Source organism: Emydura macquarii, unplaced genomic scaffold (assembly GCF_026122565.2).
Source record: "Emydura macquarii macquarii isolate MOO-44397 ecotype Brisbane River unplaced genomic scaffold, CSIRO-AGI_Emac_v2 contig_3348, whole genome shotgun sequence".
Classification (NCBI taxonomy): Eukaryota; Metazoa; Chordata; order Testudines; family Chelidae; genus Emydura; species Emydura macquarii.
In genome coordinates, this window is record NW_027133485.1 from 2,842,410 (window position 1) to 2,864,490 (window position 22,081).

General features: G+C 38.7%; 1 protein-coding gene across 2 annotated transcripts in view; it reads right to left on the reverse strand.

The window, feature by feature from the left end:
* AGO3 (argonaute RISC catalytic component 3) overlaps positions 1–21,800 on the reverse strand; it is a 51,982-nt gene extending 30,182 nt beyond the window's left edge. For both annotated transcript variants that reach the window (XM_067533930.1, XM_067533929.1), the window contains exons 1-3: positions 21,467–21,800; positions 6,799–6,970; positions 180–300 (exon numbers count right to left, since the gene is read on the reverse strand). In XM_067533930.1, the coding sequence (XP_067390031.1) occupies positions 180–300; positions 6,799–6,970; positions 21,467–21,485 (312 nt within the window). In that variant the 5' untranslated portion in view covers positions 21,486–21,800. The remainder of the gene's footprint in view (positions 1–179; positions 301–6,798; positions 6,971–21,466) is intronic.
* Between the last annotated feature and the right edge of the window lie 281 nt (positions 21,801–22,081).

Below are 22,081 nucleotides of genomic sequence, written 5' to 3' on the forward strand. Positions count from 1 at the left end.
AAGATTATTATTTTCTGTATATTATTGGGTTTGTGGATCACAAGGGTGTACATTAAGGTTTTATTGCATTCCCGATACCTTAGGGTATTTTCAATATTTCTGATGCTAACATTTTAGAAAGAAATTCTTGTTTTTCTGACAGCTGTGTAGAATAATGGAAAAGTAACAATATGTCTTACCCCAGTGGTTGCTACAGGGAGCGGATTGGCTGTATAAAGACTTCTCTTCCCATCATAAACTGGTCTACGGTCCCCAAATATTGTCACTTTAAAATGCTGCACCATGGAGTCCACCACCTCCCTAAAAAAAGGCACCATTATAAGAGAATGGAAATACCTACAAATAAATAATCATGAAAGATAGTATCACTGCAAACAACGGCCTTCATACTTTCCACACACATACTCAACCTTACAACTGGTGGTTATGCTCATTCCTGGAAACCATACAATGTTGAATGTTTTAGTTCATCCAAAAATGTGTTCATCTGTATTTCAATCTACAAAAGGAGTTGGATACTGTCTACTCCAGGCTGCTTCAGTATTACAAATACCCAAGAATGTTGGCCTTCTTTAAATCCTTAAATGTTTTTTAAATCCTTTTTAAGTCCCTACACTGGGATCCCACCCTCAGGCAAGCTAACAAGTGATCAAACTTGAGTATGATTTTGGTTTAGTCTGATTTTCTTTAATAGCAGTTAAGATTTATAAATGAAAAATACAATAACTGCATATATACACTGAATACTATAAGAAAGCTGCCACTACAGACATATCCACATTTTTTTTCATCCCCCACACAAGTTGTAATAGATTCAGGTAGGTACATAAGGAGTCCAGGGGACTTTCCCTCTTTTGCAACTCCTCTGACTAAAGCGCGCATCAAATGTTACAAAAAACTATTTATCTTCTCAATGGCCTTGCAGCTGGTTCTTACTCTGCTAAGAATAAGGATTTTTTGTGAGCTATAGCATTCTAAGTGCTCCTGTTCTTAAATTACAATAGAGAATGGGAGAAAACACTTAATTTGCATTTTTTGTTCCCAAAGAGAAGTTTACTTATATGACCCTTCCTGAATGCATAATATGAACCCAAAGTATTTCCACAAAATGACAAACTCTTTGCTTCCCTTTTTAGGCAAAATTAGTAACAGCATTTAAATTTTCCCAAAGTAATTTCTCCAAGGCCAAGAAATAACATTAAACTGACATCCATTTTGCAATTCTCTCCATTTTGAGGGTTCTGTAACAGACTAAAATCTTTCATAAAAACACTAGAAATGTGTATGTCAGTGCACTGTAACAAGACCTTTTTAGTGTTGTTCTATTACTAATGACTCTTCTTGCATACCACAATAAAGTCCCTCTTATCTGAAAATCCCCTCCCTATACTTCGATGCACTGTCACTTCACTCCACTATGTCCAGCATACATCACAGACTATAAAGTATGCAATGCCAATGTTTCAATAAATTCCAATTTGCAACCTGTGACAAAAGCTAAACAAGAGAGATACAGAAGGTGGAGAAAAGTGGGAAAAGAGGAAGCCAGCTTCTATATCCTTTTACCAACAGAGCTATGTCTCATCTAATAGTTTTGAACTGCAACTTTACTCCATTGATCTCATCTGGACTGTGGACTTCAAAGACCAGCACTGATAAATTGAACAGGGAAAGAGTATTAAGGAAAAATACAGCAAAGAGAAGTGAGAAGGGAAACAGAAGAGGCACTACTACAGTTTATATACCAAGATATACTCTCATTCAAAACATTTGAGAAAGCCTGCAAGAGACCAGGAAGTATATTTCCAAAGGCAGTTGTTCAAAGGAAAAGGCATTTTGTTTTTTTGTTAACTCATATGTAGCGCAAGTAGTAGCGGCCAGTCTCCCTTTGCAGTCAGCAGAACATTCTCTGGCCATCCACTCATTTGTTCTGCAGGCACAATGCCCCTTTATTGGGCTCATTACTGCAATCTGTAGCACTTACTATATATTGAAGATTTCAACACTTGTGTTTAACGAATATCTGCTACATTTATATATATATATTTTTTTTACACATATACAAAGGCTGCTGACATTTTTAAACTGACAGAACATTTAGTGTAAACTGCTATAAACAAAGCTACTAAGCACAAGCAGAATTTCAAAGACAGCAGATTTCATGGGGAAGTTTGGAATAGGAAACACAGTAACAGTTAGTATTTAAGTTTATCATGAAATTTAAAATATAAAACTTTTTGAGTCTTTCAAACATGATTATAGTTGAATTTGACAATAAAAGTCTCTTTACAGTCAGAGCTGCTGATTGTATTGGAGTCACACAGGCTCAGTTTGGTGACAAAATCAGTGCATTATTCATATGGAAAAGTAATAAAGAGCCAGCAGCCGAAAGAAAATGAACTGATTTTTCTACTGGTTCACCAGCAGAATTGTTAACTAGATTCCAAATGGAGAACTTTCATGAAGGTGTACAGAGATGGACCCCTAACTGCACACCCAGCCCACTTTTGTTCCTTCTGCATTCTAATCTGATGGCTTTCTCCTCCATGCTGCGTGGGTGCCAGCAGGCGCAGAGGAGAGAGTGTTCCAGTTCTGTGCTCTCAGTTCCGGTGCCTGGCCCACAGCTGCTGGGAGCAGCCATTACAGGTAAAGTCCCTCTGAGCTCCTATAGCCCTGTCCTAGAGCATGCTTAGTAGCCATGTGAAGATGGCACATATAGTCTTGTCAACACTAGGAGTTGTGAGAGGCTTGCGTATGCTCAGTGAGGATAACCTTCGAAGATTTTAGCTGCTAAAATCTAGGACGAGACTACTGAGAATGTGCAAACTGCGATTTTTCAATGGTCAAATCTGAGTGGATTTTTACAGGGACAGCAAAAGGCACATTCCTAACATAAAAGCCAGACCCCTGCCAAATTTCAAATTCCTGCTCAAAGCTAGAGCATTTCAAAGAAAAGGTCTCAGGATTTTTTTTAAATATAGGCAAAAAAATTTCTATATCCTTGTTCCTGAAAATGAATAAACCATTTGGGCCAAAATTTTCCAAAATGTTCGCCTGAGGGAGGCATCCAGTATGAAAGATTTCTGTGTGAATGGTTAAAGTTTGGCAAAGTTACAAGCAATTGAAAACAGGGTCTTCTTACTGGAAGTGTCTATCAGCCCTACCGATGGTCACAAAGACATATGCTAAGTAGCCAAACCAAATATTTTGACAAACTCTCTCTATCATAGCCTGAGACTATTTTAAAAACACATAGGGCCAAACTACAGTGCATAACCAATCAAAGAAGTTCTCACAAATCCTTACCTACAGCATTGCAAACATACTTTAATAAGTGAGACCACAGTAAAAAGCAAATAGGAATTTTTTTTAAAATGCTCTACTTTGATATTACTCCACAATAGTTTATTTCAAGTCATATGTGATACTCAGACTTCTGTAAAATTTCCCATCTTTTAAGTGAGAATTAACTAGATACACTGTTTGTTTTTGCACTCTCTCTTTGATGTGGTTCTCTCAAGAGCTTTAGCACTTACAGGGCTGCAACTGAAAGTAAAGCTTCCCAGCAGTCAGTTTTTTGTTGGGTACTTTCCTCCAAATCAGATCAGTGTGACAAATAATGAAGGCACTTCTTTAGCTTGTACTGCAGAAGTCCTCATTTACAGGTTAGTGGCAGTTACTAGTGGCCAGACTTACCACCTCACAAGGCACTAAACAGAATCCTATGAAGCCATCTGAAATCAATCTAAGAGAAATTTAGATCAGGGTAGTTTATATTTCTTCTGAATCCGGAGGATTATGATTCTATCACAACTTTCATTTGATGAAGCAATATGCCAACAACCAGAGTAAACTTACAAATGCATTGTCAAGTGTTGGTGTTTCTATAATAAACCCCAGTTTTGGTGATTTACTATCTTTTAGTATTTATAAGGTGCCATAACTGCAGCACTTGTCAGCTGAAAAATACTGGAGAGACAAGGTAGGTGAGGTAATATCGTCTACTGGACCAACTTCTGTTGATGAAAGAGAAACTTTCAAGCTCCACAGAGTGCTCAAAGCTCGTCTCTTTCATTAACAGAAGTTGGTCCAGTAGACAGTATTATCTCACCCTCCTTGTCTGTCTCATATCCTGAGACCAATATGGGCTACAACAACACTGGAACGCTGAAAAATATTCATCTGAAACAGATACTGACAATCAGGATTATCAGATCCTCAGATCAAATTAGGAAGAGGGGTAGACTTGCAGAATCAACAAGCTATCTACAATAGATAGATGAAAAACCTAAAGGAAATCATGAGGGAGGAGGCTCTCTTTTTCATTCTTCCTCTTTTTTTTTTCCCCCGCCTTCCTTTTTTATTATGTAGGTCATAGCTGTAGAAATTGGTCTTTTACTTCATTATTGTGCAAACTACCCTACTTGCCAATTGGCAAAATGCACTACATGGGACATGAAGAAAAAAGCATTTCACTCTCTTTCCATCAAAACCATTCAATCCAGAGGAAGCAGACAGGAAATATAAAGTTATTCATCTTCCTTACAAGTTATAATAGAATGATTCATCTTTTTTATTGGCACATTATGGACCAACCTAATTCTTTCTGAACTGTAGAGACGTATTTTGCTCTAACACTCATGATATTAAGGACAAGATAGACAAAATAAATATTCCTTACAAAAAATTACATTAAAAGTACTTCAAGGCAAGTCAAGCACCCAATTGGGATGTGTTAGACTGTACATGAAACCTTATTTCTGGCACTAAACTACTGTCTACTTCACTCTGCAGCCTTGACATATTTAACTTCCCTCCCCCCCTTTTCTTTTTAAAAAGCTGTTTCCTACTTTACAAAAAAAGTTAAATAATTCCATCATGTGGACCCATATTGACCAACACATGGGTCATCAGCAGGGTTGAAACCTTTAGATACACAGCAAAGACTTCTACCATTAAGATAATGAAATAACTTTTAATAGCAGTAGTTGGCTTTTATTCCCTGTGTGGACCAGCCACTAGCAGGAAGATGAGATATTTTCTTAGTGGGGTTCACAGCTATTTGCTTGATAACAGAGTATGAATACACCAACTAGAAACCTGGGTTCAATTCCAGGTTCTAGAGGAGAGTGGTTAGACCCTTCTACCAATATTCCCCAACCTGTTCTCCTGCAGCCTGTCCTGGCCTCTTACTGGTTCTTACCCCTCTGAATTGCACCCAAGCCACTTCCTCTTCCTTTCATGCTGCCTGAGTTCTATCCAGGGGAACAGTGAGCATAGGAAAGTCTCCTGCTTTCAATTACAATGCCTGGCACCATAACAGCCCCCAGCACCTAGGAGAACAATTAAAGAGAAAGTCCTGCTCAGCCTCTGCAATCCTGGCCTACTGTATGTTCAGTGCATATAGAATCTTCATATAATGTAACTGCTAGACTCTAACAAACCTCACAACATGTTTACGTGTCAAGTTCTGGGAGACTTGTAACAGCCTAATTTGGGTAGATTTTTATAGGCACAGCATAAGGCATCTCCTCTGAGTCCAGAGCACCCTCCCTGCCAAATTTCAAATACCTTCTTCAAAATATAAAGGTGTCACAGAGTATCTCAAATGGTAAAAATTTAACATAGGGAAAATGTAGATTTTTTTTTTTTTTTTTTACCAAATTTCATTTTAGAAAGAGCTGAAAATTTAAAAATTATTCAGCTTGGGGCAGACATCTGGCACAGAAAATTTCAGCCCAACTGGTTAGAGTTTGGCAAAGTTATGATTAACTGAAGATGGGGTCTTATGAGAATTTAAACTATCTTAGCTATAGGGACTGTTGCCAACTTCGCCTATAATGCACATAATCTGCACAAAGCACACAAATGAGTTCTCAGACAGATACAGATAGTATTAAACTGTATGCTTGATTTCCAGATCACATGGAATAACTTAACACTACATTCCTTGTTTCAAATTTGACTCTGTAAAATCTGAAATTAAGTCAACAGTGACCAAGCAACAAGTACTCAGCTTTATTTATACACAACACCACTGCAGAATGGGATAGAATTTTATATTTATAATTCAGTATTTTAGGGTAGTCTTTTATTATGTCAGATGAACAAACTCAATGTGTGAAGTACACCAAATTTGTTTGACAAGAGAATCCAGTTTGACCTTTCTGAACCAAATCAAAACCTAACTATATCCAGCTTATTGGTCTTATAGTTTCTACATAAAAGAAAAAGTGAGCTGTGGTTGATTCAAGATAATGCTGAACATCAGTTACAGTTTGATTATAGTTCACCCTTAGTTTTTGTGAAGGCAATTCTGAACTGAACCCAGGACAAAAGCACAGCTGGCATTAGATGAATTCTTGTTTTAGAATAGCAGCAGAAGTGAACATTTTCCTATTTAACCACAAACGTAGAAAATTAAGCAGACCACCAAGAGATTTAGTTGATTCAGTCATTTAAAACTCGATGATTTCTAAAAATAAATTACTATTTGCCTTTCATATTGTTAGCCAGTGCAGTATATTCCAGCTTATTTATTTACTTTGATTCTGCAACATACCACCATCTCCCAATGATATTATAAACAACCCAGAGAAACACACTTGGGACCAAATTCCTGTTTGCTAAGCTTCAGGGAGCATGCAGTGGAAGATATCTTGATTAGAAGTCACTGCTATCTCTTAAAATAAACTACTGCAAAATAACTATAGCTTTTAATTACATCACTAGAATCTTATGTTGCTTGAAGATTTCAATATAGTTTAGATTAAATTGCAACTCTTGTGACCGACTTACCTGTTCACCCTCCGAGGACACTTATCTGGTTTAATATCCACCTCATAGAGGTAGACATCAATCTTTGGGATTTCAACTTGGAAGCAGTTTGCCAGCAATTTAATAGGTTTGCCCATGGTGCCATAGCCGGGACGTCTGGGCACCATAAGAAGGGGCTGTGCCCCAACGGGTCCTGTAAAGGAAACAATACAGTTTAGAGGCTGAACACAATGGTTAAACTATGTGGTGAAGTTAATACTTGGTGCTATTGAAGCACAGTTAAAATGCATATGCTCTTTACATTTGTACATATACACTGGGTAGAACAACCAAGGAGGTGATACAATAATATCCGAAGAGCAAAAAGCCTTCTCAGAACCTTAAACGTATAATCTCATACTTAGTGGAGAAGACGTAAAGAGATTGTGAGTAAGAGAATAAAATGATTAGAAATATAATGCAAGAAAAGGCCAAAGTTTAACAAAAGACAGCACCACAAGACCCAGACCAGTGAAAAAAGGCCATACAACTGACCCATCGGCAAGCTGGATAAAAATCAATTATGTTTTTTTTAAATCATCAATAAAATACTAAATTTCTCTCTCATTTAAAAAATAACATTTACAATTAAATCTCATCACCACCATGCTAAACCTACACTTACAGTCTTATAAAAATGAACTAAAGGCTCTAGTCTGTCCAGCCTAACTACCAGCTCTTGCTTCTTGAAAGTTCTGGACTTTCAGTTTCTGTTTCTCAGTAGACTAAAGTCATATGTGCAAAGAAAGACACAGGCTGGACAGGATTGTTGCTGTTCTGTGCTTATGTGGTGGTGGAGCTGGGCCAAGCAAAGCAGAGGAGTTAGTTAAGACACTGTCTTAAAGACACAGAGACAAAGGACCGAGGCAGAGTAGAAAGGAACAGTGAAGTGGACTGGAAAGAAAAAGAGAAGTCCATTATTCAGTATATACACAGCTTCATATATTCCCCCACACTTTTGCCACAGAAAAACTGTCATGGCTTCTGTGCGTCACAGAGACCCTATCTGGGAATATTTTGAAGAAATTCCTTCCCTGGGTAAAAAAGGAAAATGTGTCAAGTGTAAGCAGTGCAAGAAAGAGATGCAGGGCCTAGTTGCAAGAAAGAAACAGAGAGGCAGAGAGAGAATATTTTCATTGTTTGGTATTATTCACCAAAGCTAAGAAATTGACTGGGAATAGAAAAAGCAGGAAAACTTGTATTTCTGTTTCAGTCTATGAATAAAAATGACAGTGGAAGTGTGGAAGATGAAAGCTAGTTGTAGAAGTTTTAAGGACAGAGTACGTTTAGTGTTGTGATGACTTGTCTATTAGAGTTAATAAAATTTGAAAATTAAAAAAAAAAAAAAAAAAAAAAAGAGTTTAAGGACAGCCATCAGCTGGCAACTCAGGAGACTGCTGCAATTGCAAATGGGAAACAATTATGTAATATTTAAGATTTAGTTTAATAAAATATAAGTGCTATCGTGTGTGTGATATAGTTCTTACCATTCCTAATGTATTGCTGCTGCATCTGCAGCTTGACACAGGTAATGAATATTATGTACTATTTCTAAATTAATAAAAAACAAGTTATCTAAAAAATTACACAAAGTGTACCCTCCTAGATGTTGTAAAATGCTGCACTGAGTTGTAAATTAACATGTTTTAGTGATCAGATTTGCACCATTGTTCAAGAAATATATGAAGAAGTATCAGTGGGGAACTTGATTTAAATCAATGATTTTCTCCTGGTGATTTAAATCATTATTTAAATCAATTATTTAAATTGCCGATTTAAATCAATCCACTCTGCCCATCAGCTTCCTAGAGGAAGACAAAGGGTTTCAATGAGCAGTGTGAGTTGACCCTCAAGTAACATGCAACATGGGATGGCATTCAAAAGCTCACGTTCTGTTTAAGTCACCAGCTCGCAAACTAGTGATAGCAAGCAGACCTACCTATCCCCCTAATCTCCCCATGAAGGAAATTTGGGAGTGGAGGGGGGAGAGGAGAGGACTTTAAATTCTATGACTGCTGTGAGCAAAAGTGGGAATTTCTTAGCAAACCATCAAAAGTGTGCATTTTCTTTTGACAGTTCATTATTGTGGAAAGTCCATTTTAGCCACTATTAAAATGGAAATAGTTTTAAAAGCCTGTTTACAGACCATCGTAGCGGTAATGGACGGAGATGCAGTAGAAATCACAGGATAGTCTATACAGGCCAAGACTCATGTACTTCGCTTGTTGACACAGTAAAATCTGCAGACCAATGATCTGATGGGCATGATCCTGGAAGGCAGAAATTACCATTTTCAGCCAACAAAGCTGAGTGAATAAACAGTAAAAGTAACAGTAAGATAGCTGCATTTGCCAAAACTCATTGACTCAGAAGAGAGGCATAGCTGAAGAGTTTCAAGCAGTGGCAGTGTGTTTCACTACAAAACAAACAAATTACAATTACTTAAACAGTTATAGATATTATTTTATAAACCAATAATATCTGAAACAGGAGAAGAAAGGTGCTTTCTAAATCTGTACAAAAGTATGTCTCTGACTAATTTATCGAGCATACTAAGTTAATACCTCTTCTGGCTCTCAAAGTATCTTTTCTTTGTCCGTTTTTCAGACTAAGATCTTCAGCACAGGAACTGGGTTACATATGCCTTGCCCAGAATCAAGCACGCAATAAGAACGAACAGTCTCCAAAAATTACAACTTGAAAACTTTGCTTGCAGATACTTCTTTCCCGTCAAGAAACAGACTATAAACCTAATTTTATTTGAGTTCCTTTGGAGTTTTGAAAATTACTCATCATACAAATGTCATGATTTGCAGCATTCAATTAAGTCAGTTAAAAACTCTCCCCTCTACTCCTACTCAGTGACGCAGATTGTACAGTTCCTGCCCACTTGCTTCTCTTACAAGAGTTAAAATGTCAAGTGCTGGGGAAAACCGTCTTATTTGCCATTTGATTAATCTCATATAATCCTCCAGAAATGGTCATTTCCCTTTACTTTGAGAGGAGTTGTGTGTTGGGGAACAGAGGAGAACAAGAGCTACAAAGCAAAGTTTGTATTGCACAGAAAGATATATCCAAAACCAAAGCCAACACAACCAGAAATCTCAATACAAGACCGAAAGTAAAAGCATGAAAACATTGAGCACCAAATTAAATGTTCACACAGACTATGCTTTGGCAACAAGAGCACCCAAAGCAGAGATTGGGTGCTTTACTGTGTTTGACACCAATCTAACAAGAAGCAGCAGCTCTGGAATTAACTGCTCCAGATTCATTTTAGCAACACAAACATAAATGAGAGCAAAAGATACCTACTAGAAAACATCCAGGCCACATTCTTCTACCAAAAAATACTCAGTATAAATGACCCAATATCTTATAATAATACGGTTACAAAGAGCATGCATTCCATAGTTTATGGAAGGCTCACATACATATGAAGTACTACTACTGCAGCTGGCAGAATCAGAGCATAGCATCTTCTTAACATTATTCATTATTCTTAGCTAATTAAATGTAAACGGTAAGAGCATTTATCAAAACCCAGTTAGTGCACCTCAAATGGCCAACTTGAAGAGGCAATTCCTTAACTATAGTCAGGCACTGAGAACAAGAGGGCAAGGAGGCAGAAGGAGAAAAAATATAATATGGTGGGCTCTTAAAACCACACTCTCTGGAAAGTGTTTTCCTAAACCAAATATTTGTGCCAGGCATTCCTCTTCCCCGTAATCAAACCACACATTGTAAGACTTATATCCTAACCTATGTGGCCATGACTGAAGGAAATGATGGTACCCCATCCTTTATTTCTTTTGTTCAGGTTAGCAAAATCCTAATACCCAGCTGCATGAGACAACAAAAAACCAGAAACAAATTAAGATTCAGTTACTCCTCATTAGGCAAGTTCCTGGCCTACACTTTAAAATCCTGAGTGCTGTTAATGGTATACCCAATCCAGAGCTAAACATAAAAATGGGCTTCCAGCCTCAGCTCCCCTGCAAAACAGTACTGAGCAGCAAAAGAAACAAATACCACTACTTTGCCAAATTCCTTCTCTAGATCCACTCATTCAAGTGCACCCCATGCTGCACTTCAGGAAAAATATGCATGTCTAGTATGAATTTTTCCTGAAGAGCAGTACAGAATATAAGTGATATTCTTCGGAACTGACACAAACTGAGGAATGAAGATTCATGACTGGTAACTGAATATAAAAACAAGTCCACACAATTACAAGCTTAATTTAGTTCAACTTAATTTTAAACAATTGTAACCGAATTCCAATTGTGATTACCTTCTTTTTGTGCTTGAGATGTAGATTGTCATTGGGCAAGTCACTTAAAAAACATAACCTTGCATGTGTATGCTGTCAGTTAATTCCCATCCACAACTGCCCCGATAAATGTACATGTGCTTACAATGGCTTGCTTTTAAAAATATTTGCACACTTGTTTGTATATTACAAAAATTTGTGTCACTGACTTACAATTTGTGATTCAAAACCCAGTAAAATAACAAGTAAATGAAATGTTCGGATGACAGCTAACATTCCCACATCACATCAGTAAGTCATTTACCCTCATGCCTTAGGATGTTGTAAGGTCAGTGAAAATAAATATAAGAACCAAAAATACTAGAGCACAAGAGTTACTTACTCCTAATACTATAAAGCATGAGTATGATTTGCTGGGTTCATTAATATTAACACATCCTCACCAGAAGTTGTAAACAGGGCAGTTGAGCTTTTTTAAAATCTCTTTCTAAAAAGATTTCAGTACTGCCTAACTCAGTGACAAGTACAAAGCAGATGACTCAGGGTCATCATAACGAGAAAAAAAAAAAAAAAACAATGAAACTACACAAGGGCAAAGCAGCCAATTGTTAAAAATCTTGTAAAAGAAAGAAAAACAAACTTTGGTATATAAGCACTATTCCATTTTTCAGACACTGAAAAAATGCCTTATGCAATGTTTATACGTTACATAACATGTACTTGAAAATCCCATTAAAAACTTAAGCCAGATGTGGTTAGCCTGGGGAGGAGGCACAGTGCTTGACAGGTGGCAATATTTGGAAAGACATCAGAGGATCAGACATTGGGAAACACTTGGTTTAGAGTAGAGGTTTTCAAAGCATGCGGGTTGTGAGGACCTGACTGGGCCCTGCTGACGGGCTGGAATCAAGAGGGGGCTCTGTCTGTGTAGTCTCAGCTGCTGGGACCAGGCTCTCTGCCTGTCTTGCTCCCCCACTGCCATGGCTACTGCAATCACCACTAGTTACCCTCCTCTGCTTGGGTGGTTGGCAGGGAACCGAAGGCTGCATCCAGGAAGTACTGACCCCCTGCTGGACAGAGCCTCCTCTTGACTTGAGCTCTTCAGTATGGCCCCAGGGTACCGGGCCCCATCAACTTCTGCTGCAGGACAGAGCCTGCACGGGGGATAGATACAAACAGAGCCACGCTGAAGGGCAGGGTTAGGAGGGGTTCCTCTCCTGACCCCGGCCTATAGCACTGCCCCGTTTACTTTCCCTACACAGGGGGAAGAATGAGACAAGCAGGGAGTCGAGCTGCAGCACCCAAGACTGCCAAATCACTGCAGATCACAGAAAGCTTCCTCAATTGCCACACGGTAAGTAGTCCTCCTGGCTACCAGGCACCCTTTCCCCCACAACACCTCATTTCTTAGAAAGAAGAGGTGTGCATGGGATATGAATCTCTAAAGGTGGAGCTCAGCAAAAAAAAGCTTGGGAACCTCTGGAATAGAGAATAGTAAAACTTGACATTATGAACTAAAGTTATGACTGTGACTGGATACTGGGAACAGTTCTGTCTGCCCCCACCAAACACATATGTGCACAGACATATTAGGATAGAGAATGTCTTCCAAAGGAAGTAAATGAAATATAAACAAAAAAAGATTAAGACCAACATCATCTGAGAATGTGTTGATTCTCAGCAAGTAGCTAGTAAGAGGCAATTGTATGGAGAATGGTTGAGGACATATAACTTCATTCTTCTTTGTGTTGCTGGTAATTTAAATGTTTTGTTAAATAATAACCACTTTTCAAATAAAGTTTTGTTTTCCCAATATCCTCCACCTGACCATCTCAAAGTATATTACAAATGTTAAGAAATTAAGCCTCATAACACCCCAGCAAAGTAAATGATTACTGAAAAACTCATTAAGAATTTTGGAAGAATTCATTTTTTCTTAAACTGTTTGCTCAATAGTCATGGTAAACAACAAAAATCTTGGCTAATAATCTTGCAAAACAAATACCAAATCAGTTATCGGCAAGTCAAGTGTGCATTAATGTGAAAAGTCCAAGACCTACTGTCAATCACTACTGCCACATTTAGAAATAAGTAGACAATACATCTTGAGTCCACACTCCACCTGATGGGGATTTAAACTGGTAATTCCCAATAGTGTTTATGGGACTTGCCTATGTGAATCCAATGCACAGTGATGGGAAAATATGCTAATTTGTATTTGTCCATGTGTCTATGCATGCTAAAGTTTCCCACAGCACAATACTATCTAATCATTTAGCTAGCATATTAGAGATAGACAGTATTCTGAAAAGTTTGATAAGTATTTAAGTAAGGTCACTCATTTCAAAGAGATACAGTCAAAACTGTACTTCAGAAGATTTGATCCACAAAATAAAATACATCAAAAATGAATTAAAATTGATAATACTAAATATGAATACCTTTTAAAAATTATTCTTTTGTTATAGGACAATACTTATACCAAAATTAAATACCTTCTGATTTTAAAGAGCTAACTTTTGGACTAACATATTAAAGATATGGCTGTTGGCTTGGATAATAAAATCTAATTCCAACCAACTATAATTGAACTGGCATTTGGGGCTATACTAACACTACTCTAATCAAACACGCAAACTACAGAAATTTGTTATTTAAGATAGGAAAATTCAGTTCTCATAGGACCTGATCCAAAGCCCACTGCAGTCAATGGAATGACTCCCAACCGCTTTAATGAACTTGTGGATAAGGCCTGTATCCCCACAAATTCCTCAATGAATTTTTACAAGAGTAAATCACAAACAATTGTGTATAAAAATTGTGTGTATTTCCCGTTAGGCAGCTGCTTTCCATTAAAATACAGTTAAAACAGAACCAAACTCTCTTGCTGTGCTCTTGAGCCACAAACAGAAATCTACAAGGTAAACATATGAAGGGATGGCAGGAGTAAAAGCATGAGTGGGAATGGTACAGAAACAGCAGCCTAAAGGTATTTGCTGAAAATTCTTCCATCTTCCCTGAAAGTATTTGGCCTATAGGACTGAAATAACTATAGGCCAAATTTTACTTGATTAAATTCATCCACTTCCAAGATGCAAGATACTGGTTCCTATTAAGACTTTTCTTACATGAATATGCACAAAAGGAGTGTGGTAGCTGATTTCCAGTAAAAGATTATCAATTTGCCACACATTTTAAAATTATAAAATGAGAATACAGCAAAAAATTAATGAAGAAATTTTTTTTTAAATCTGCCTGTAAAGCACAGCCTGAAATCCCTGGTTAGATATTTAAACAGCTTTAAAAAGAAGACAGAGGGTTTAACATGTAAAATATTATTCAACTGCAGCTCAATCATACAAGGCAGATTTGTCTTGCTGATTCTCTCCTCAGACTGGGGCTTGTTCCATGCACACTGGAGAAAACTCTCCAAAGGAAAAAGATTCCCTTTCACAGGGCCCCTGGCCTCTGCTTGGGCTCAGAGGCCCAGTCTGTGGAACTCAAAGAAAATCTTATCACTACTGAAAAACATGACTTCATTCTAGGTTAGGGAAAATTTAAAATAAAAATGAAACGGAATATAGTTTTAGAAGTTATTTTCAGCTTTCTAATTCTTTATCAACACCGGAAATCCTAAACAATAAAACAAATACTGTCCTGCCTCCTTTTCTGAAAGCCTCTCACAAATTAAAGTTTGTTTTTATTTAAAAAATATCCAGGTAAAGTAGTGTTGGTTCAAATTCTGGTCAGATCAACATATTGATGCTATTTTCATTGGTGCCTGACAGGATTCTACAAGCTACAGTAAACACCACAATGCACAAGTTTGTTTTATTACTAACTGAAATTATGGAGATCTCTTTCAAATTCTCCATAATATTTACAACAGAATAGCTACTTGTAAAAATTACATTTTTTAAAAGAAATATAAAGTATGAGAAACTATTAAAGACAAGCAGTTTACTTTTTTTTGATAAAAATAAAGTTTCATATCAGTCTACATTATGAGGAAAGAATAGTATAAGCCCATAAATACCACAACACAACTAATTTGTTCTTTAAGTGTTTCCAGACACTAACTTCAAGAAAGGAAACTGAAGTAATATCTATTCTAGTTTTGTGAACTGTTTCTCAACAACTGGTCTATGGACCAGCACCAGTCCCTGAGATCAACCTGACACAGTATAGGAAGCCAGTCCCTGGCATCAAAAAGGTTGAGAAACACTGAACTAAATTGCATTTTGCACCAAACAGAAATTTTCACTAACAACTTGCATTTACTTTAACTACCCACTAATTTGAAGGAAAATAGTTAGTTCTTGATGTATTCACTTGCATTTACCAACTCTCAAATTCACTGTTTTCAAAACTGACACAAGTTCCACAACAAAATCAGTGCAAGTCAACTTTGATAATCACAGGAATTCAAATTGAATTGTACTTTTCCCATCTAACCACTATTCATGAGTCAAATGTAAGTAGCTTGCAATTACCCCTTATCACTACTAAACCGAATTTGTTCCACTTTAGTGACTAAAGGTCTTGTGTATCCAAGAGTGATCTAAACACTTAGATAATCTCTTCATGTAGTAATATGGTGACATTGTAACTGACTATCAGAGAACCTATCACTAGCTGAGAAAAAAATCAAATAAAGAAACTTAAAAGTTAAACTGAACATTATGCCATAAATTCCATTTGATAACTGGGTAAGAACTCACACCTTCAAAAATGTCACTATAGTTTTGGGGTTTTTTTCCCTTTAAAAAAGGATATTAAACTCACGATTTACTCACACTTCGGAACAGGTTTTGCACCTGAATGAAATAAATGAAGCAGTAAATGCATGACTAGTTTCCTCCTGATTTCAGGAAAATACTTCATAGCACACAGAATAAGAGCTGAAGAACTACCACTGAACTATTTCTCAAAAACAAAACTGAGTAAGTGAGTGAGTCAATATATAACCTTTCCTTTCCTAAAGTAAAAGGTGAACACTTTGCTTTGTAATTCAATCATATGGTCTATTCCAGCTGAGTGTGGAAATAGTCCAAGAGAAAATAGGCTACTGAAACATTCCTGACCATCTAACAATTCACCACTGTGTTCTGGCATTTTGCACTCCAAGGTTTGAGATAAATCTTAGATCTACACTTGAACTTTCAGACCATCCAATGACATATTCCAAGACACTGAAAGCTGTCCAAATAGTATTAACACAGGTCAATTAGTTAAGACAAATTAAAAGCAGAATTCATTAATAAAGCTGAAATATTTTTTTTTAAACACAAGATTCTAGCACAATTTTTTACAGCTTGGACTAAATCTAGACAAATTAGGTTATACTTTTGTAATGTGGCAGTCTGCTGCAGGAAATACAGTACTTGATCTATCACAGATATAAGGAATCCTATTGGACTTTGCCATGCTAGCAAAGGGCAGAGTCTTCTCAAAGGTGATCAAATTATATTGCTATTTTAAAAGTAATTGTAAGATCTAATCTGTCCTCTATAGAATGTGCACTAAACTGTGCATTAAATTTTAATTGGATTGTAATAATAGGCTATAATACATTATCATTGATTCCGTAAGCTATAACTTTACATGTTATTGACTTATTGGAACAACTTGATACTTTTAATTCAAATCAGAGATTTTTTATTTTTTAAAAGAACTGTGAACTATGTTCACAGAAAACTGCTGCATTCAGCACAATATGTCAAACACTTGAAACAAACCATTTAATGGTGACCATGCAGGTGATGCTCAAGTGATAGATGTTTTGCCACAGACTAAAGCTATGCCTTCACTGCAAATAAGGGTCTGTTGATCCTGACATGGCTAACTCGTAAAATCCTGTAGTTTTTATCTGGCTGTAGCTACTCAATGTCGGGGTATAGGATTGACCTTGACTAACTACACCCAAGTAAAAACTACCTATGTCCTATCTCCACTAGAATTTGAAATTGAGATGGCTACCATGATGGAAGACAGCCATAGTTTAGTCTAAATCCCAGATAACATTATCCAGACAACAGTAAAGGGTAGTTTCTTAAATAGTAGTCACCCAGAGTTTAAGAAGCGCTTAGCAAAAGCACTAGCCATCCAATGAATAATAATCTCTGCAGGATCTTAAGACTTCATTTTAAACTCACTCAGAAGCTAATGCTGGTGGAGAATTCATCTCACTGCAAGCATATTGCAGTGATTCTTGGCTATCTGCATTGATTGCTTCCAGGTTTTCAGGTAGAGTTTAAGATATTAGTTTTGACCTTTAAAGCATGGCCATGGACTTATTTACTGGACAGGCCACATCTCTCCCCCTGCCACACTGCTAGAACTTCATTAGTTAAGAGAAAAAATATTGGTAAAGACCCCTCAACTTTGGAACTCACTCTTTCCACTCTCCTTGGCCAGAAACACGGAGTTTGCTGACCTTCCACACAGGCTGCAAAGCTCATCTTTTTACTAGGGCTTTTGAGGATCAAGGTGTGGTCTAAGGAGGTGAACTGGGATATTCTGGAGTAATTCCCTGACCTTTTGGCTGGGAGTGTTAGTTCATTAGCGTGCATATATTGTGCTAGATTTAACTGTTATTTGTGTTTTTAAACAAACATTAAGGACTCCCAGAGCCCTATGTCCTTGCTCTTATAAATCCAAATAATAAATAAAAATAAGTATTTGGAATTAGCTCCAGAGATCACCTACTTGCCACCCACCCTACTACTAAAGTGAAGAGTTTTTATCAAGATTAAATATGGCCTTTTGTTTTCATAAAAACCAGATCACTTCTGATTTGGACAGCTCTAGTTACAACACTCCAACAGATGAAAGCTCCATTGTAACTCACATAACAAAATGCCCTTGAATAAAGTTTAACTTTTAAGATCATTTGTTGGCTCCTGCTTCCACCCCAAGAAGTCTGTGGTCCTCATAGGTTACTGGTCCTTAGCACAAGAAGTGTGAGGAGAAGGCAAATCAAATGCTTTTGTAATTTAAATGGCATTTTAAACTTACTGTATAACATTTTCTGAAACAGTAACAAGATTTTAGAAAGGTATTTTTACTGTTTAAATAAAATATCCATATTCCTAATAATTAATGTTTTTCCACCACAGTACATCCAAACAGTTCCTTTGACCTTTTTTAAATCAAATTAAGTTCACAACTTCTTTTAAGTCAGCAAAACACTATTTTGAAATCATATAAATGATTAGTTGACTAACTCATTTATACCACAGTCCCTACAATCAGCTCCACGGCCACAGCATTTTAACATATTTGACTTAGACGCTCACGAGTGCATCACCATCATTACTCAGAAATGTGTTAAACTTAACATTAATTAATATACTACTTACTAGCATCTGCTTGGTGCCACATTTCAGTTTTTTTAATCTGGATCCCGTATTCCCATTACACAGCTCCCTTGGTTCTTTTATCACTTGCATTCAAGCACACCTAGCTTCAAAATTTCTCATCTATTTTAGTTATTTTTAAACTGTGATGTTCTAATTAGTTAGATTATGAGCACCATTTACCTTAATGTTGCACTTTGCTACAGGCAAATATACTGTAGCCTTGTAACAGATAATGTGGTAGAACTGAAAAACAGAAGCTTAACAGTTTTACATTAAGATTTTACTACGAAGTTTGTATTGACCTTAAGATAAATGAATAAAACAACTTACAAGACGTAAATAATTCAACCTCTTCTGAAAACATGAGGTTAAACAAGATTTACATATATTATTTTGGGCACTGGTACAGTTAAGTGAATTGATATTCAAACTCTTGTACAAAGTGGGTATTTTTTATTTCCTGCTCTACAAAAACCAATCGTATTATGAAGAAATGGGAACTACATCATAAGAACATAAGAATGGCCATACTGGGTCAGACTAATGGTCCATCTAGCCCAGTGTGCTGTCTTCCAACAGTGGCCAATGCCAGGTGCTTCAGAGGGAATGAAAATGGGCAATCATTGAGTGAGCCATCCCCCATCGTCCACTCCCAGCTTCTGGCAAACAAAGGCTCAGGACACACAGAGAGCATGGTGCTGCATCCCTGACCATCTTGGCTAATAGCCATTGGTGGACCATATCACGAGGATAGATGTACTCTACATGAGGGCAAGGGTAGTCAGCAAACCTGGCTAATTTTTTAAAATATGTTCAGATTGTTAAAATTCAGGGTCAATAATATGCCACCAGCTCAATACAATCTACTGGCCTCCTAAAATGGCTCTGGCTCAGTCATACCTCTTATTAAACTGGGCTACAATTAATGTCATCAACACTAATTTTTCCAGGACTAAATCCACCATGAATTTAACTCTCTGCATCAGTCACAAATGTAAGTGTCTGTACAGCAAAAGAGATGAGAATGCTTCTTCACACAGGAGACTTCAGACCCATTTTCACGTTTACCAGTTGTGCGTGTCTTTTAAAAGAAAATGAATTACAATCCTAACGAATTCCTGAAGGTCCATTTGTTATCCAGCTACCTGATATATGCTGAATGTGTACAGCCTAAGATAAAACTCCTCCTGGCATTCCCTGCCAATGTCCAGGGAAACCACTTGGAGATAATAATATCCTTTAATAAATTGAGACCTAAATTTCCATTGTCAAGAGCGTCTCAGACAGCAGTGAGTGTTGCATCTTATAGCCACATACTACTAAATCACAAAGGCTAGCTTTCAAGATAAATGGGGCAGCAAAGACTTTTGATTAGATTGCTAATTTAAACCAAATCCACCCTGCAATAATGGACAGTATTAGACCATAGCTAAAAACAGATTTAATAACATGGAGAAAGCCAAAGAGACTTTATGAAATGCATGGTGCATAAATGCTAAATTATATGCTACATATTTGTAATAAGATCACACAATAAAATGAAAATATCAAATACTTTTCATGGTGAGAATGGTTATACAATGAACAGACCAGGCTACAATTAAAGTTCATCAGTTACACAACTGTTAATAATGTTTCTCATATTTGTTTTATATAATGCTAACAAGTGCTCACTTTATCAATGACTGAGACAAGATGGGTGAGGTAATATTTTATTGCACCAACAGAAGCTGGTAAAAGAAACTAGCTTTCGAGCTACACTGAGCTCTTCTTCAATGACTATCAGTTTCATAGGACAGCTTCAATATTCATGGCAACTTCATCTCAAAGGACTCATCATAGGACAGTTTGCATAATATAGCAACCACTACTTGGACTGGGAATTTTTAGTTATGAGATATACCATTCTTTTCACCATGTTCAAACATCTCTCGAGAACAAAATCTAATATTCTGCTATATTTCCTATGATTAAGGTTCTATCGACAGTATCTGCTCAACGGTTTTAGTTTAGTAACTAGCCAATACTAAATTAACATAATGTAAGACAAAGCTCGTCCTGTTCAAATTCACACATGTAAGATTAACAAGCAAGTAAACAGGAAACCATATAATTTCTTAACCAACATAGCTAACATTTTGTAAACAAAACTTCGCAAAATTCCTCTCACCCAGAATGCACATCATTACCTGTTTCAGCAAAATATCCTTCCGCCCACCCAAAAATCATCATGACAGAAGGCAAATAAGTAAATTCTGAGCCCAGACTGGTAAATTCATGACAATTCTGCAGGACTGCTATAATACCAGGTTCTTTTTAACTGAAAAGGGTTTATCAGGTAGTGCTGGTTAAAAGGATAAGCCACAGATTTCCCCACAAAAGAGATCTCTCACTCCCCCAAGAACTGTCAACAGGTGTTGGATAGGTAGGTTCATTTATTGTCTCACATCCCTAAATCTCAACACAGCTTCTGGACACTGTATATGACCATGGTGCTTGTTACCAGGGCGAAGCCATAGGGGAGGGGGGGTCACAGCAGTGCAATTAAGCTTTAGATCGGCCCGAGTCGGTCCCCACCGAGGTCAATGCTTCAGGATGGCTTCAACGGGGGCCCGGCTCGGTGAGGCGCATTCCCAGACTCAGAGGTAAGGCCAGAAGGCATCAACCTGGCATCCCTTTCCTCACCCCAACCGCCGGACGGACAGACCCTGCGTGCCCCCAACGCTGCCGGTCACCTCACCGACCCAACCCCCAGCCCCACGTCCCCGCCTCAGACGCGGGCCAGCCCCGCATAAGCCGGCGATACACCTAAGCGAGCCACAGAGAACCGCCAACGGCGTTTAACCGCTACCGCGGCCTCCTCCGCCCCCCGACTCAGCCCAACCCGCCCGACCGCCGCAGGCCCCCGGATCGCCTGCAACCGGCCTGCCCCACCGCAGCCGCCTCTCCTGCCCCGCTTTCACCCCGGCCCCCCCGGATCTGCCCCACTCTCCCTCCCTCCCGCCCCCGCCCTCACCTGCGCTGCCGATTTCCATTCATGGAGCTGGGGGTGGCCGCTCTCAGGCTGCGGGGTCAGGATCCTGCCTCTCCCCACGGCGCCGGGCGCTGCCCCCTCTCTCCCCGCGGCGCCGGGTCCGGCCGGCCGGCCCGGGGAGCGGGGCTGTGAGGCAGACGACAGCCGGGCGGCCTCCTTCTCCCTCAGCCGCTGCCGGCCGATCTCTGGCGGCGCGAGCTGGGAGCGGGAGGCTGGGAGCCCCGGAGCGGAAGTTGCGTGGCCGCCAGCAGCCCCGGCCCCCGGCTCGCGCGCTCCCTCTGGCCGACCGCCCCGCGCGCGCGCGCCCGCGCCCCAACCGCCGGAAGCTCAACCCCCGCCCGCCGGTGCGCTCACTTCCGGCAAACCGCTTCCGGCTCCGCCCCCAGCTGTTCATCCGTGACGCGTAAAGGGAGCGGGGTCCGGAAGTGGTAAAAACACAGGGCGGAGAGGAGGAGGGGCTGTGACGTAATATAAGCGGGGACCAGGGCGCCGGGGGCGGTCTAGTGGTTACGGGGGGGAGGGCCGGACGCCTGGGTTCCACACACCCCCCCCCCTTCTCATAGACAGGAACGCTCTAGTGGTTACAGTGGGGGGAGG